We start from the raw sequence: 16,004 nt of genomic DNA, 5'->3' as shown, positions 1-16,004 counted from the left end.
TTATTATTTTCCAGGGCAGAGGATACAGGCTGCGTGAATAGAAGAGTGTTTATTTTGGGGTGCAGATTTTTAATATGAGCTGGTCAGCATCTAAATGATAATTTAAGGCTTTTTCATTATTATTATTAAACACTGCAGATAGGCTCCAGCTTTGTTAATCAGGCTATGAAGTAAAAGTTTTAGATGTTATTTTTGGGAGACGGTATTGGCTGTCTGCCTCATGTCTTGCTTACAGTAGTCTGCCACAGGCGACTTCCACGCTGCGTTATTGGTTAAACGCGCAGCGCAGCGGAAGGTGGTTTCATTCATATTTTAGGGTTTCTAGAAACATTGCGAAGACGCGACGAGCGGTTGAACTTTGCGGAGTGGTGGCGGTGGTGCGTTTTTACTGGGTGATTTGGCTTGAGGTTTTATTCTAAGATATCGAGGAGAGTAGTAAAGGGTCTCTAAAAACTCCGGAGAGCCAGGCTATATGAAGATCGCGACACAGTTGTTGATTTTCCCTCGCAGAAATGCCAGTGCGTGCTGTGACCACCAGGTTCATGTACAAGGGACTTTGCACTATTCCAGATGTCCTCTCCTACCGGACCCCTGTTAACCTGCCTGAGGATGAAGTGGAAGGTGAGTCTTTGTTAATTGGTTTGTTGGTTGGGTTGTGGTTTGAACTTGGGATTATAAAGAGTTGCTGCATCTGGACGCAGCGTCCGGCTGGTTCAGGACCAGTTCAGGACCCGGAGCAGGGATCCTGCCACTGTGCGGTTCTCTTTTCCCCCCGTGTGCACTGGACTGTGTAGATCTGCTTGCGGAGAGGTTCAGCAGCTCAGATCTTGTGCATCATGATGAAGAGTTCAAGTGTTGCACTAAATCTGGGACAGGCTGTGTGCAATTTTGCTCCTGTTTCTCTGATTTATGACACAAAGGCACAAAATAAACGGTTAGTTTTCTGTTTTAGTGTATGCATTTAGAAAAGAAGTACACAATCATTCAATAAGTTGTTAATAATCCTCTTCATATTTATTTATATTGCCTCCAAGTTCCCCATACATGGCACATTGTCATAAAGTTGTGGTCTTTAGATGCATTGATATACCTCCTGGTTATAGCACCTGTGAGACTTACACCTATAGTATCACTTTCTGTAGGTAATTTGCATTTGAGCTCAGTGTTTTAGCCATTCAGCTGTGATGAATGACAGTTTTATATATATATATTAAAAAAAACTGAAGCAGAATAACTCTTGTGGGAAATCTGTGGCAGATAAAAAGCCATCATTAAGATGGGAGAAATTGATTCATCCCAGGTCTTGAATTACTTAATTTCACCTCTGTTGAGCTTGTTTGATGTATTACATTTGGCTGTTAATTAATAAAAATCCCCCTTGTACAACATAGCATTGTACTAAGATCACATAAAAGAGTCAGTGGAGCATTAAAATCGCTCCCGCTGTTGTAAATGTGGTACATAGTTGTTAAGAATGAAGGTTCTGTTTTGGCAAATGGTCCTCTCAATGAGAGAGCACAGCTGGCGGTGATTTGGAGCCGAGCCAGGCAGACTACAATAAAGAGATAACTCACATCAGATTTGATATCACACAATCTTTTATGAGACGGGAATTCCATTCCCCCTCTTGCTCTGTGTCTAGGTTGCCCGGGCCCACAAGTGGCTGCTCTGCCCTTGCTTTGAGCCACTTGATTTGACATTGAAAATCCACTATCTGCAATGACAGCATAAATTAAACAAAAGGTTGGCTGTGGAAAAAACAAGAATTAGAACAACAGTGAAATGACAAGGATGTTGCAGGGGGGAGGGAAGTTGCGCATTCAGGGATGATACAGCTTGCCAGGTAATGGAGAAGTCGCTTTCAAACTGTAGTTCACTAATTGAGTGGCATTAAATATTCAGAACATAGTGTGACTGAGCATTCAAGCATGAAAGTATTTACCAAGGGAAGAGTCGCCAGCCACATAATGCAACTGCTACATTTACATGGCCTCACACCGCAGCAGTAAACAGTGCTCTTCGTTTTGTCACAGAGCAGCTCCACCACCAGCACCGATAACATGTGTTCAGAAAGAGGTGTACAAGTTTCAAATTCCTCTTCTGGTTACAGATCCTGCAGGTTTTCAAACTGCAGCCTCCCACATTGCCACAGGCCACCGACCCTTTATGCTACTGCTGTTCCACCTTAACTCACAGTGTGGGAGCTGCAGCACTGTCTAAATGAACGTCGCTGGCCTGTGAACGGTGCTGCAGTCCAATGTGCCCGGATAGAAATCGCTCCCTTTTCCGCAGAGGTCCGAAAAATCAACCTGTGAATGTGGTTTCATCCAACAAACTCTTTAATTACTTCAGGGCAGAAGTTCCCTGATTGCTCAACTCATGTAATTACTCTTCATAATCATATTTATTATAATAGTTCTTTTCCTCTGCAAGGTGTGCGTATATACTCCTTGTGTAACCTGACAAGTTTAAAATCACCTGAGAAATAGATTACGGATGCATCACTGAGCAGCGATATGCAAGTTTGAGAAAGTTGCACAGTAATAGTGGGTATTGTTTTTGAACATTAAGATTTAAAGACTCGGTGTAGATATAACCAATGAACCCAATCCAAATACAGCACAAGAGTATAGCAGGATATCAATAAATAATCAAAACCTTGCCCAATTTTCAATCCAAACTGACTGAGTGAACCTCACATCTATATTTTTAAGAAACCCATTAATATTACACAAATGCATCAATAGTAAATGAATGTCATTTTGAAAAATTGTATCAGTAAAGAAAAAAAGAAACATGAGTTTTGTGTTTAAATCCAGTTTCTCTTGGTGACATTGTTGCAGAGACATAATGACTACACACAAACACATCACCCAAGGACAAAAGGACCTTGTAGTAGACGGTGCTTTAACAGGGACACTATATGAAAAATCCCACCATGGATAAAGAAATTCAAAAGATCAGTTTCAGCTTCAGGAGGAATTGGAGATGACCCGTACAGTGTTTGTTGCACCAGTGAAGCACAAGAGGCTCCACACAGTAAGATGAGAAAAGATGACAAAATGTGCTTTCATATTGACAAAACCCACTTCTGTGGGTCTGCAAATCAACACACAGTAAATCCTAAAGTGTTTTCATAGAGGGGCATTGGGCACAATACAGCAATAGTCATCAGGGCACAAGCCTTCAAGCAGAACTTTAATACAAAACAACTGTCAGTCCTCTTTAACATCAGGTCCTGCGATGTTTAAGCAGCAAACACTTTGGTTCCAGTGAAGCTCAACAGGAGCTGCAGTTTCTTAAATGGCATGTAGAGGCTGTTTCTCTAACACTTGATAGCATTCAACCAACAAGTCCTTCAACCTAAACAACATAGGTCGTTTTTCCCCGCACTCTCTTGTACAACCCAGACAGATTTCATTCATATTCCCCATTTAACTGAACAGAGTATGATTAACAAATGAATCGTCTTTGCCACAGCCTTTGTAATCCTGCCATCTTCAGACTTTTGCTATCTTTAATCTGACAGTTTTATTTGGATTACAATTAGTTCTGCGGTAATAATTGTATTGGCAATATGATCTGAATTGGAGATCAGCTGCTGTGTTTGGAAGCAGAACAGCTCCGTAAATCCCATTAGATCTCGGTGTGGGGAAACGTCGCGTGTGATTCATTTGAAATCTAAGAAATTCTGTTGACGGTGCAGAAAAAAAAGAAAAGGATTACAGACGCTGACAGTGAATATAGAGAAGAAGACATTGTTTGTACTGGGTGAGCTTTAGGGAGCCTGATTAAGCACTCACAGCTCTTAATGGATCTGCTTCTAGGGAAGATATCTGAGCAGATGGTTGCCTAGGTGGGCAGGGTCAGTGGCGAGGCCTCCTGCCCTCTTCGTTGCCCTTGTGTCGTGCAGATGTCATGATGAACGCTGATATGTATTCAAACCATTTCTGACTGTTAAAATCACGATTCCTCTCCTACTTCATCCACATAATATGAATATATTCGAGCCTGCTACATCGCTCATCTCAAATCAGATTTATTTACATCGTAATTATGCAATCTTTCAAATTATTAACCTTGGGCATCGAGCTGTTAAGTTAGTCTCTCTGAGGAAGGAAAAAACCATTAATGCATCACAAATTACACCTGCACTTATGCTACTTCAGCCTGATGTCAGTGGCATAACAGCAATCATCATATTATTCATGTTCCTCAACACATCCATTAATTATTTATGTGTGTATCCAGCCTGCGTGAGAGTGTTACACTCGCTGGTAAATGTGTATGTGGATCAAACGTTGTGCCAAGTGTCTTCCTGTTTAATGAGCGCAATATCAAAACCACCATCCTGAGCCAAGTTCAGCCCATTATGCAGCATCTAGGGTAACTGAAAACATCCATGGTACCAACAAAAATTATTTCTTTAAGTTTGGAAAAAAAAAAAGATCCTACCTCACTAGCACCATTGTTACAAATTGGAAAGCTGAGCCCCATAACTTAAGTAAACTGGCAGACACTTAAACTGCACACATGTTGACATAGATAAGGGTCTCGTTTTATGGCTGAGCAGTCATGACTTCCTGGCAGTTACACTCTTGGAGGTCTCTGCGAGCTTGTATCACTCCCCCGGTGAATCCCCGACTGAGGATGTGAACAGTATTTATAGATGGCAGCCAGCAGGAGAATCCCCCAGATATCTGGCATTGTGGGGAAGTGTAGACCCGTCTTCCACTTTGTATGCAAAGCTGCCTTCTTTTGTGCTTACAAATGCAATGTTTTTTTGTTTTTTTTGCAGCAATATTGTAAACAGATAAGTATGAGCGTGAGCGTGCTGCATGGGTGTGTGCGTGACTGTATTACAGCTGTCAGGGATCTATAACTGTAAATCTGCCGTGCACAAACAGAGTAATATTTGTCAGGGCAGATTTATGATGGTTGGAGACGCTTTGTGTTCTCTGAGAAGATATTGAATGTGCCACTCTTTTTTCCAGCTGACTTCGGTAAATACGCATATAGTGAACATCCGTGTGTTCATCTTTCCAAGCCAGCAGCAGCAGCAGGGTTGAAAAACAACAGACAAGACACTAGAGGCTCTATTATCCTCCGCTGTTTGTTTAGTGGGACTTCCTCCGCGGTCAGAGACAAATGTCTGGTCGTTACTGTTGTCGTCGTCCAGAGAGATTCACAGTTACCAACAACATCGTTTAACGTTATTACAAGATGTTAATCATGAGATTGTGTCCTTACTCTCCCCTTGTCTGTCTGTTGACAGCAGGCAGATTTCATTTACATCACTCTATCAAGTTGGGAAACACCCAAAGCTAATATGAACTGTTCACTGGATGAAAATATAACATCTGTGCAAGTAGGCTTCGAGCCCTGAAAGATGAAAGGACCTGGCTCCATTATCTTTGCTGATATCCACAAATATTCAGCTTCAGACTATGATAAATAAAATAAAGTGAAGGGTTCAAATGTCAAAATCTGAAAGGATGTGGTGGATTGCAGCAGAAGACATCAGTTACTACTAAATAAACAGCAGTGATCAGTTTGTTTTTAACTTCACCAACATTTTATCATTGAAATCCCCAGAGATCTGGAGAGAAAAAGCAGCTTGTTTAAGTCAATTAAATGTAACAGTTGGGTATAATAAAACAAAATGACACCAGACAAAACATCACCTAGAGACTCAGGAAAGAATTGATCAAACAAGATAAGCTTAAGTCAAATCTGTATCTCTCTCTGTGTGTGTGTGTGTGTGAGTAACTCAGTCCTGCAAAACAGCAACAACTGCTCACAAAGTCAAGATCGGATTCCAGAAAGATCAGGTCACGTAATTTCAATTCAGCGGGTGAAGAGCTGCAGGTAGTGGGAGGATTTCACCTTCTTTTTTGACAGGAGGAGTTTTCGCTGCAGGGCCTGTGTGCAGCACGTCTTCACCGTCTCTAGCGGCCGTGTGTGTTTGTGTGAATGTAATAACTGTAAGTCTGCTGCGGCAAAGAAGAAGGCAGAGATGAAGTGTAAATGTGTGAGACTTCTGATGATGGCTTGACTTATGATTTTTTTAGCCTCTTTGTGTTTGTGTGAGAGAGTGTGTGTTATTATAAGAGTCTCAACTCTCACTCTCAATCATTTATCACATCCTATTACCTCAGGAGCATATCTAGTTGAACCATTGACACTTTGTGGTTTTGTGGATATTTTGCAAAAGCAGTTCATCTGTTTCTCTTTGTGTGTCTGTGTGGATTCAATCAAGGTGTATATGAATAAACTATTGAACACAACATTAGAACAGCTTTTTGTCGGTGTGTAGGAAAGTAGAGCAGCTTCTGGAGCTTTGAAACAAGTCAGAATTGAAACTGTAATTTTACCTAATTATAAAACCAGCAGGCTACAAACCTACAAACCCCAACAGACTGTCGCCGACGACTGATTTTTGCTTACATACATGTGTATTTTGGGTTTTCCTGCAGAGTCCAGAATCCCCAGTTGTTATTTCCTTTGCCTCAGTCAGTTGCTGCACAATTTAGTGCTATTTCCACACTCTCCTCCATATACTTATTTATTTGCAAATTTGCATTATTTTGACAGTTTTTGTATGACCTATTTCTTTTTTGTGAAGAGAGCCTTAATGGAGCGTCTCTCAGCTGTGCAGTGTTTTTATTTGTGTTGCCTCTGGTTCACATTTTCTCTACGCCTTTTATTATCAGAGAGTGGAGGCATGTCATGGGTGTCATCATACCATTACTGATGGAACCACCTGGGAGGGGCTCTCGCTTAATGAAAAGAGTCTGATTTATCTCCTCGTGAATATTTCTATCCTCTAACCAATCTTCTGTAACTACCTCAATAAGTGGCCTTTTGACAAGGAAAATATGTTCTTGTATTCAAAGTACAGAATCTCCCCCTTTCTCTTTCTTGCTTCAGGAGGCTCATGTCAATCACTGACTCTCTTTGTAATATTTCTTGGGGTTGCTGTAGCTAATTTAAGATTGTTCATTGTTCCTGTATTCAGTGCCTTTATTTACGTTCCTTTCATCACAGTAACAGGCACAAAAGATTGTATTTGATGCTGAGTTGTTGTGTGCATCTCAGCATCTCCCCTTATTCAATATAAGTTAAAATAGTCAGATTCTGAAAGTTCCCTGTGGGGCACAAGAAAGTAAAAGAACTGATGTTAATTATAATCAACTGGATGCCACCTCTAAGACGAGCTTAACAATGTGGTGACAATGTAGAAATAAAGCCTATTGTGTGTAACTTCAAGAGTCCACACTTGCCAGTTGTTGGACTATTACTCTGTTCTCTTCTACTCACTTCCCCCTGGAGTGAAGAGACCTCTTCATCTGCCTCCTGCTGTATGAGCTCTATTACTGTTTCCTGTACAATGTCGTGATTGTTACTGAAGGTGAAAAGTGGTTTTGCAGTAAACTGGACGAGCACAGCAGGGAGCTCTCGGCGCTGCTTCCTTTCCTCAAGGATATATACAGTGATTATACAGTAAATATGATTTTGGAGGGGTGAAAAAAAAGAGTGGCAGATCAACCGGGCGCTCTCTCTGCAGTATTGAAACAAGCCCTCGCAGCTTGAGAGCTAATGGAAAGGAGACCAAAGGTGACATCAAACAGAGCTTATCACACTAATGTTGCATGAGATGTGTTTGAAAAAGTCATTTTAAGACGTGATAAATGAGACGCTGCAGCCTTTGTACAGATTTAGGTCTCACGCTTACAGAGTTTACTGTTAATTTATGATCAGAATCTTCACTGTGTAATCATTATGTCGTAGCTTTGTTAATTTTAGTTTTGCCAGTTAATTAAAAAAAAAAGCAATAACAGAACAAAACACTTCACAAATTTTGTCTCTGTTGTTGTTGTGGTCTGTGCACGGCGGTATCATCTTCATCCGAAGGCCATGTTGGTGTCGTGCACTGTTCTTCTGGCTCAGAGCCATTATTTGAGATTTCCCCAGTTATTTAGAAGCGAGCGCTTCAGTGGCCTCGCTGCCTCTGCCAGTGGCACTGAAACTTTGCAGCAGTGGGCTTCTTGGCACCGGTCCTTGTCATGGACCATTTTCACTGTCGTTTTATAGCTGCACTATGCAACAACAACCAGCATGAATCACTCTGTGGGTCGGTCAGAAAGGTCAGCAGGATCTGTTGGTCCTCATGTTCTGTTCTGGCTCTTTTGGAAGGTCAGCAGACTTTTAAGTCCTGGGTTCAGAACTCAGAGTTGGCAAAAAAAAAAAGCCCCTTTGATGTCTGGGACAAATCAGTTCCAGCATATTACAAATTGTATACAGGTTCCTAGATGTATATCTCCTCACAGGGGAAGGCTGAGGATGAGGTAACACCTCATTTACTTAGACGATAAACAAAGGACAAAGGTGAAAATCAAACAGTAGGTCAAATAACAAACAGATCCACATACTGTAGAAGTACAGATAAACATCAACAATCCTGTTTGCTCTCCAGGAAACAATCAGCATTATGATTCTGTCGGCAGCTGTTGGCCTAACCTGCCATGAATTTATCAGTCAATATTTCATTTTGTTCTTGCACGGCAACATTTGATGAATTGGTCGTATCACTTTTGTCACAGTAAACTCCAGGGGCTGTTCGGCTCTGTGTGACTTGCTTTTCCTCCCCTCACCCTCTCCCCTGACATTTGTAATAGAGGCTACACCACCACCACCACCACCACTACCAGTGGTAAAAAAAAAAAGAAAAAAGAAAAGAAAAGAAAAAAAGACAAGGGTGGTAGAAGAAGGAGTCCAAACAAACCAAAGATATTCTGGTGCAACAAAAACAGAGATATTTCCTCTGCAGTCCCCCAGAGCCCCTCTCAAGATGATGCAGCACCTGTTGCCAGGATGTTCTGTCTGTGCATTATCAGAAATAAAACAGATTATTCACCACTTTGGACAAAGGCATGACTCAAACCTCAATCCACAGTCGTCTGGACCATCCATAAACCAGTATTCAATAAACACAGCTGTCAGCCTCAGATTTCTATCTGGTGCTCTGATACTCTTGTCAGCGACCTTTCTAACACTCACACCAAAGACTTGTGTGTGTCTGGTGAAGCTTATTGCTTTCTGTGGACACACCCATGTATGACTGTGTCTTTACCCTTGACTTGACTCTGAACACTGATGACGTGCTTTGTGTTACGGACGGTCAGTGCCATTACTTCATCTTTTATTATAAATGTGTTGCAATGTTTCAGCCACTTATAGTATTTCACAGCACACTGTTGTCACCGACTTGACTAATCATTTATTCTGCAATATTAATGATTTGCTTAAAAGTATCAAACAAGTTAGAACTTCAGTCAGTGCTGTGAAATTGTTCTCCTCTTATCGACCGGTGCAGAATTAGCACTAAGAAGTCTTAGTCCTACGGACCATGATTACTTGCTGCTGCGAGGGAAAGTTTATGTTCAAGGTGGCTTAGATTCTTTGATCAAGGACTCGCTGTGGAACAAAAGCTGAGTTTCATGAGCGTTCCTAGCAGCATTTAAAACTTCACTTTTATCAGTTTGGCTTTAACAGTGGTGGCTGTTCTCTTTTTATCTCTTTTGCTGGCATGTGCAATATGCATTGTTGTAATTCACTTACTAACTATGTGTTTAAAGAGGAATTGTGCACGATTTGCACCTTAATCAAACAGCTTCGGAGTAATTGGGATGGTTAAATGACTTGTTAGGGGGAGAATGGAGGCTCTCTGCCTTCCACGTAGCAAAAACCAAAAACCAACCTTGCAAGATCAACGCCCCCGACCCGGTGTCCCAGATCTCGTCTCTAGAGAAACATGGACTGTTTTACGGCACTACGACACAAACATGACCGATAATCCGTATCTCTTGTTAACATTATTCTCTCTTCTTGCCGGCTTCATTGAAAACAAATGCACTTGGCTGGAGGGGAGGGAGGAGGGTTAGCTGTGAGTTTTTATGACGGTGAAAATATGCACTCCCAAGCTCCATAGAGAAAAAATGGGACCAAACAGCAGAAAATCGACCGAACTTGCATAGGTTCCCTTTAAAATGACTCATTAATACTCACTGTGATGTACAGACACATTGTCATAATAATACAACAATAATAATAATACTTACAGTATTGGCGACTTTAGGCTTATAATTAGTATTGGTTAATTCTGTGTCGACGTCTAAACCCTGTTGTACTCGTGCTGTGTTGCACCGTACGGTTTTCAGATTGTGCTTTTACCTTCTGCCTTGCAGTGAACTTCACAATACCGGCCCAGAGGAAATTAACTTTTTAGAATATGAAGTGTGAAATTCAGAGAAGAGGATTGAAGAAGAGAAGCAGTAGTTGTGTGTTGCAGTTGCATCGGCGCCCTGTGTCCTTTAAATATTCACTCTTCATGGAGAAACAATCAGTAGTCCGACCACTTCTCAGCTGGGTCTGAATTCATTATTTGTCACTGGCACCAAAGGTCGTGACATTGAATCCAGGGTGGTGCCGAAGGAAGATAACGAAACTCAAGCATTGCTGCTGGCTGTAATTTAGACAAATATGCTGGGTCTGATATGTCGAGGTGTGGTTCAGACACTGTTGCTTGTTCAGTCAGACCTCAATTTATGCGCCCCAACAGTTCCTTATTTTCTCTCTGTGTAGTAGACCGCCACTGTGGGCTATCACTTTTAAACTGTGGTGTCTCAGTCATCCATGTTTACAAGATGGATGGTCAGTGTAGTGCAAGTCCACTTGCAAGCTTGCATGCAAATTACAGGGAGTGCCTGTCCAATCCCGTACATGCATGCAAATTGCTTTTTCATCCATAGCAGACGAACTTAAAATAATCACATGTTTTCGATGAGCTCAAATTAAATTAATTTATTGAGCCACAGTATCCATCCATCCATCCATCCATCCATCCTGTCTATACTGTCTATCCGTGTAAGGTCGCAGAGGGGCTGGAGCCAATCCCAGCTGATATGAGGTCGGGAAATATTCTGGGCAGGGATGTGACACATGGAGATGAACAACCTCACATGTTCTCATTCACACCAACAGGCAATTTAGAGTTGCCAATCAATCTAATGTGCTTGTTTTGAACTGTGGGAGGAAGCTGAAGGACCTAGAGAGAACAAACACAGGCACAAGGAGAACATGCAAACTCTGCACAGAAAGGCCAGGAATCACTGAGAGGCAAAAGTGCTAACCACTGAAACCACCTTGCCGCCCGGCTATAGTATCCCAATAAACATTAATGAAGACACAGACGAGTCAGTGTTATTGCTCATGGTGAAGTTAAAGCAGAAGTAAGTGATATATTTGTGTTAATATAAGTCTTAAATAGTTATATCTTCCGACAGCAATCACTTACATAGAGTGTTTGGACTGAAACACGGGTCTCCCAGTCACTCTGCTCTGCTCTGAGCCGAGGAGAAAACATTTATCGTATCCTACAGTTTTTATCCAATGAGGAGAGAGAACGGCATGCAGGGCTGTGTGTGCAGCCAAGGGACGCCGTGAATGTGGCGACGTAGGGACGCGGGCTGTTATGGTGCGTTCAAGGAAACTCGTATTTTTCCGACCGTGAAGTGGTACCAGTTCGATCTGGTACGAGTTCACGGGTCGGAAGTTACGAGTGGCCGTTATAGTGACTTTCACCGGTAAAACAGGTCGGAAAAACACGAGTGGGTTGCCTGGAACGCTACACAGTCGTAAGTTGTGACTTGAAGCTGTAATTTACGATTTCAAAAGCCTGCCTGGAACGCAGCATTAGCGAAAACGACCGGGCCACTTACTTCTGCTTTAAAGAATGAATCTGAACCACCAGACCACTTTCCCTTCCCATTGATCCATTGACAGTGTTATATAAATGAAACCTGATCGGCCGCCTACCTCCCTTTATCTGACATACATTTCATCTTACATTTCACATAACACACGGCCACTGAGCAAGCACTGAAGAGTCTTGTATATTTGAGGATCTACATCAAACAGAAGCACCGAAGACCTGCCTTTGATGTGCAACTGCTCTTTTTACCACTTCAAACAGAATGCTGTGATGCAGGGTGAGGACAGGAGCCAAATGGCAATGTTTATGGATTATTCACCAAAAGTTGTTTCTAATTATGAACACATGAAACTGCTCGCTGCTGCCTGTCACAACCAATTGTGTTATAGCCACGGCAACATGTACTGAATCTGAAGGTACCTATTAGTATACATCTGTAGCAAACAAGGAATTTACACTACACACTCTCAACAGAGAAAATAATAGGCGAAGTGGAATCATACAGTACGTGTACACAGACGTTAGATAATTCATAAACGGTTCCTTTTCTGTGTTGAATATAACCCCGAAACACAATAGAATAAATCTAAATTCATAAAGGGAGCTGTACTTCATCTCTTCATTATTTTCATCTGTTGAATATAAGGTATCCTTTCAAATCTTCACAAAAGTAGATACCGTATTGATATAATATATAGTAAAAAATAAAAAAAAAAACGATGTGGAAGATATAGCCCCTTCAAGACACAGAAGGTTAGAGGTTCAGAGTGATTGGGAAAAAAACATATGAGGTCATCCCTTTCAACGTTTTGCAGAAAACCCTTAACAGCCATTGCTTTAAGTCTCCCACCCACAGACATGACCAGATGCTTTGGTTCTTCCCTGGTGATGCTACAGCCTTCACTGGACTGAGATCATGTGACTGACTCTGCCAGCCAGTCGAGAATATTTAACCTCCTTTCCCTGTAAAAGCTTTTTGGACGCTCTGTCTGTTTGTGTAGGATCACTGTCCTGCTGAGTGCTTTTTGATCCATTTGACTGAATCTGAGCACCGGATGCCTCTGTTTACCTCTGCATGCAGCCTGTTGCTTCCGTCAAGCAGTGAAACAAATGCACTGCCATCCACACCTGAGTCATAACCAACACAGCGTTTGACATATGAGGTGGTGGCTCTGGGTCATGAGCTGCTCCTTTACCCCCCCTCAACACATTCCTCTTTCCATCATTTTGATACGGATTGATTTTTGCTTCACCATTCCATCGAACTTTTCCCCTGAACTCTACAGGTTTCTCTCTGATCCACGAGACTTGTACTCTTCAGCCCAGCAGGTCATTTGCTATTATTAGTGCACCCAACTTTTGATTTTAGATCCTTTTTGGCCTCATTATTGTCTCCCTTGCTTGTGTGGTCACCTCCTTATTCTTCATACTGACAGACCCAAATCTAAATGGCAACTCTTAAAAGCTCTGTATGCCACAAATAAGCATTTAGTAGCCAAGTGTCCAATCACTTTTGAAACCTTGTAGTTTGTAAATAGGGCTCCCACACAGGGCCTATTGATATACGTATTCAAATTAAAGCTGAAGCTTGGCACTGTAATGCTGTATCAGTCAATTTATTTCAAACTAAATGTGCTGGAGCACAGAATCTAAAGAACAAAAACTGTGTAACTGTCCAAACACTGACACAATATCTAGACTGTATAAAATAGACTCTCTCTCCATGTTACTGAAGCAGTCGAGTCTGACTCTCTCTCCGTGGTGCTGAAAAATTAAACTTTATTCTCTCTCCATGGTGCTGAAACATTCAACTACAGTCCCTCATAACTAAAAAATACAACCACGGGGTCCGACGTCGCTCCCTATTTACTATGCAGTGCACTATATTTACTGTGCACCATTTTATTTGTGTGTCAAAATACTGTGGGTATGAATTGTACTTTTGTCCTCAAGTCTCCCTCAGCTCACTGAGGAGGTAGTATTCGTGGTAATCTAGGCGAGTCTATGTATCACATCTGAGCAGAATCAGAAATTACATGCGAGCCACTAATGAGGATTCAAAGTGAGGAGGATTTGAGGTCTCACTTTGGTGCATATTATATCATTAACGCCAGACTGATCATTATATATGGAGTAGTGACACAGACTCAGCCTCTGTCATTCAACTACAGTCTCTCTGTCAGGCTCTATCCATGGTGCTGAAACAATCAACTACAGCGTCTCTCTGTTTCTCTCCATGGTGCTGAAACATTCAACTACAGTGTCTTTGTACCTCTGTAGGCACCAAAGAGTAGAAGCCACTTAATGAATGATAATATAATCAAAAGTTGTAATTCTATGGAATAAGTTAAACTATAATTGTCAAAATTATGTGTTACAAAATGCCTAGATCCTAAACTGCTTATGATGGAGGGCTTAAGGCAAAGTGTTACCATTTCAGACTTTCTTTCCTTTTGATGTAGTTCATCAAGATTTGCCCAGGCAGATAATACTGGAATCGAATCATTGGTTCATTGGTTTGAAAATTATTGACACTTGTAAAATATGCAATATCACCAGATTTATACATCAGTTACTTTTTCAAACTTTTTAATGGGACTCATCTTGTGCACATCTTAAAAAATATATTTGCACCAAGAAAAACTGTTTTAAGATGTTCTTAATCCATCAACCTTTAAACATAGTAGTGCTTCTCTTTTTCTCAAAAATAAACATCTAAAAAGACAGAAATTACTCATTTAAAGCTATGAGCTTGAGAAAAACTTCACACATTTATAGGCTTAAACTACTTTTAACATGCCCCATAAACACTGCATGCACATATTTCAAATCAACATGTTGAGCAGAGGCAGCTGTTGTCAGCGTGAAAGCACGAGTGATTAATCAGAATCTAACATGCTTGTTGCTCTATACGTCTATCCTCCGTCTCCACTCTTAACTCAGTAATTACTCTCCTCCTTCCCACAGAGATTCGTGAGGCTTTCAAAGTATTTGACCGGGATGGGAATGGCTTTATCTCAAAGCAGGAGCTGGGGATGGCCATGCGATCGCTGGGCTACATGCCCAATGAGGTGGAGCTGGAGGTCATCATCCAAAGACTTGACATGGACGGTACGTTTTCTATCTCACTTTCTCTCTCCTGCACTGGATCAGAGAGTTCACAAGTGCTGCTGTGTATAATGCAGCACATGAGCTATGCAGTGACATGTTGGTGTGTTTGTCTGTTTTATCAGGGGACGGTCAGGTCGGCTTTGAAGAATTTGTCACATTGCTTGGTCCCAAACTCTCTGCTTCTGGAATGCCTGATAAGTTCAACGGAGCCGATTTTGATTCAGTGTTTTGGAAGGTACTGTATATGTTATCATCATCTGTATCATCAATCGGATCTAATTATGTGTACACCTTCTCCTTCATCAGTGTTTAATCCATTCTCTTTTGTCTTTGGAGTAAGTGTCCCCGAGGGCTTTTTTGTTGTTTTTGATATAGAACCATCTGTTTCAATTAAAACTCCAAAGCAAAAAAAAAATAGTAAAGGAGAGCTTTATTATCACCTCATGCATTTTATTTCCAAGTTGTTTCTCTGACTTTTGATAGACCAGATGATGCTAATGATTACGTCACATGCGGCGACTGCATGCCTTGCATTTAGTTGCGTTATCAAATAATTTATTTCACTGTCTGATTTTAATGAAAATGCATGCTGAATGCTCTCACTCTCTAACTAGCATAAATTGCCAGGAGGAACCCGGTTTAACCAATATTTACTGCTGACCTGCAGCCTGTGTGCGTCACTAAGGGGAATAGAGACTCACGTTTTTCCTCTGCTAATTAGACCTTGTTGTTTTCTGTCTTCCCAGTGCGACATGCAGAAACTGACTGTGGATGAGCTTAAGAGACTGCTTTACGATACCTTCCGTGACCACCTCACTATGAAAGACATTGAGAACATCATTATGACCGAGGAGAGCCACATGAACAGTCCAGAGTCCCACGTGGACATTGACAGTACGTCTGTTTAAAAAGATTTAAAGTCACACATTTTTAAAACTTTTTTTTTTACCACGCTCAGATGTGCTAATATTGTTCTCCACATCTTTCCACAGCAAGCCCAACACAACAGGAAAAACACACATGTGTGCGGAAAAGCCTGATTTGTGCCTTCGCCATTGCATTCATCATCAGTGTTATGCTCATTGCAGCAAATCAAATGCTCCGCAGAGGCATGAAGTAG

At 41.4% G+C, this 16,004-nt stretch overlaps 1 protein-coding gene across 1 annotated transcript; it reads left to right on the top strand.

Moving 5' to 3' along the window:
- Positions 1 to 512: 512 nt before the first annotated feature.
- Positions 513 to 16,004, top strand: cabp7b (calcium binding protein 7b; the record flags this gene model as incomplete). Its single annotated transcript, XM_083983299.1, has 5 exons — positions 513 to 621; positions 14,741 to 14,884; positions 15,007 to 15,119; positions 15,631 to 15,778; positions 15,877 to 16,004. The coding sequence occupies 5 exons, from the start codon at positions 513 to 515 to the stop codon at positions 16,002 to 16,004; spliced, it is 642 nt and encodes a 213-aa protein (XP_083839425.1).

The sequence above is a fragment of the Trachurus trachurus genome, assembly GCF_905171665.1.
Source record: "Trachurus trachurus genome assembly, chromosome: 12".
NCBI lineage: Eukaryota > Metazoa > Chordata > Actinopteri > Carangiformes > Carangidae > Trachurus > Trachurus trachurus.
The sequence above is the reverse complement of the archived record's forward strand: the minus strand, read 5'-3'. Positions and strand labels throughout refer to the sequence as shown.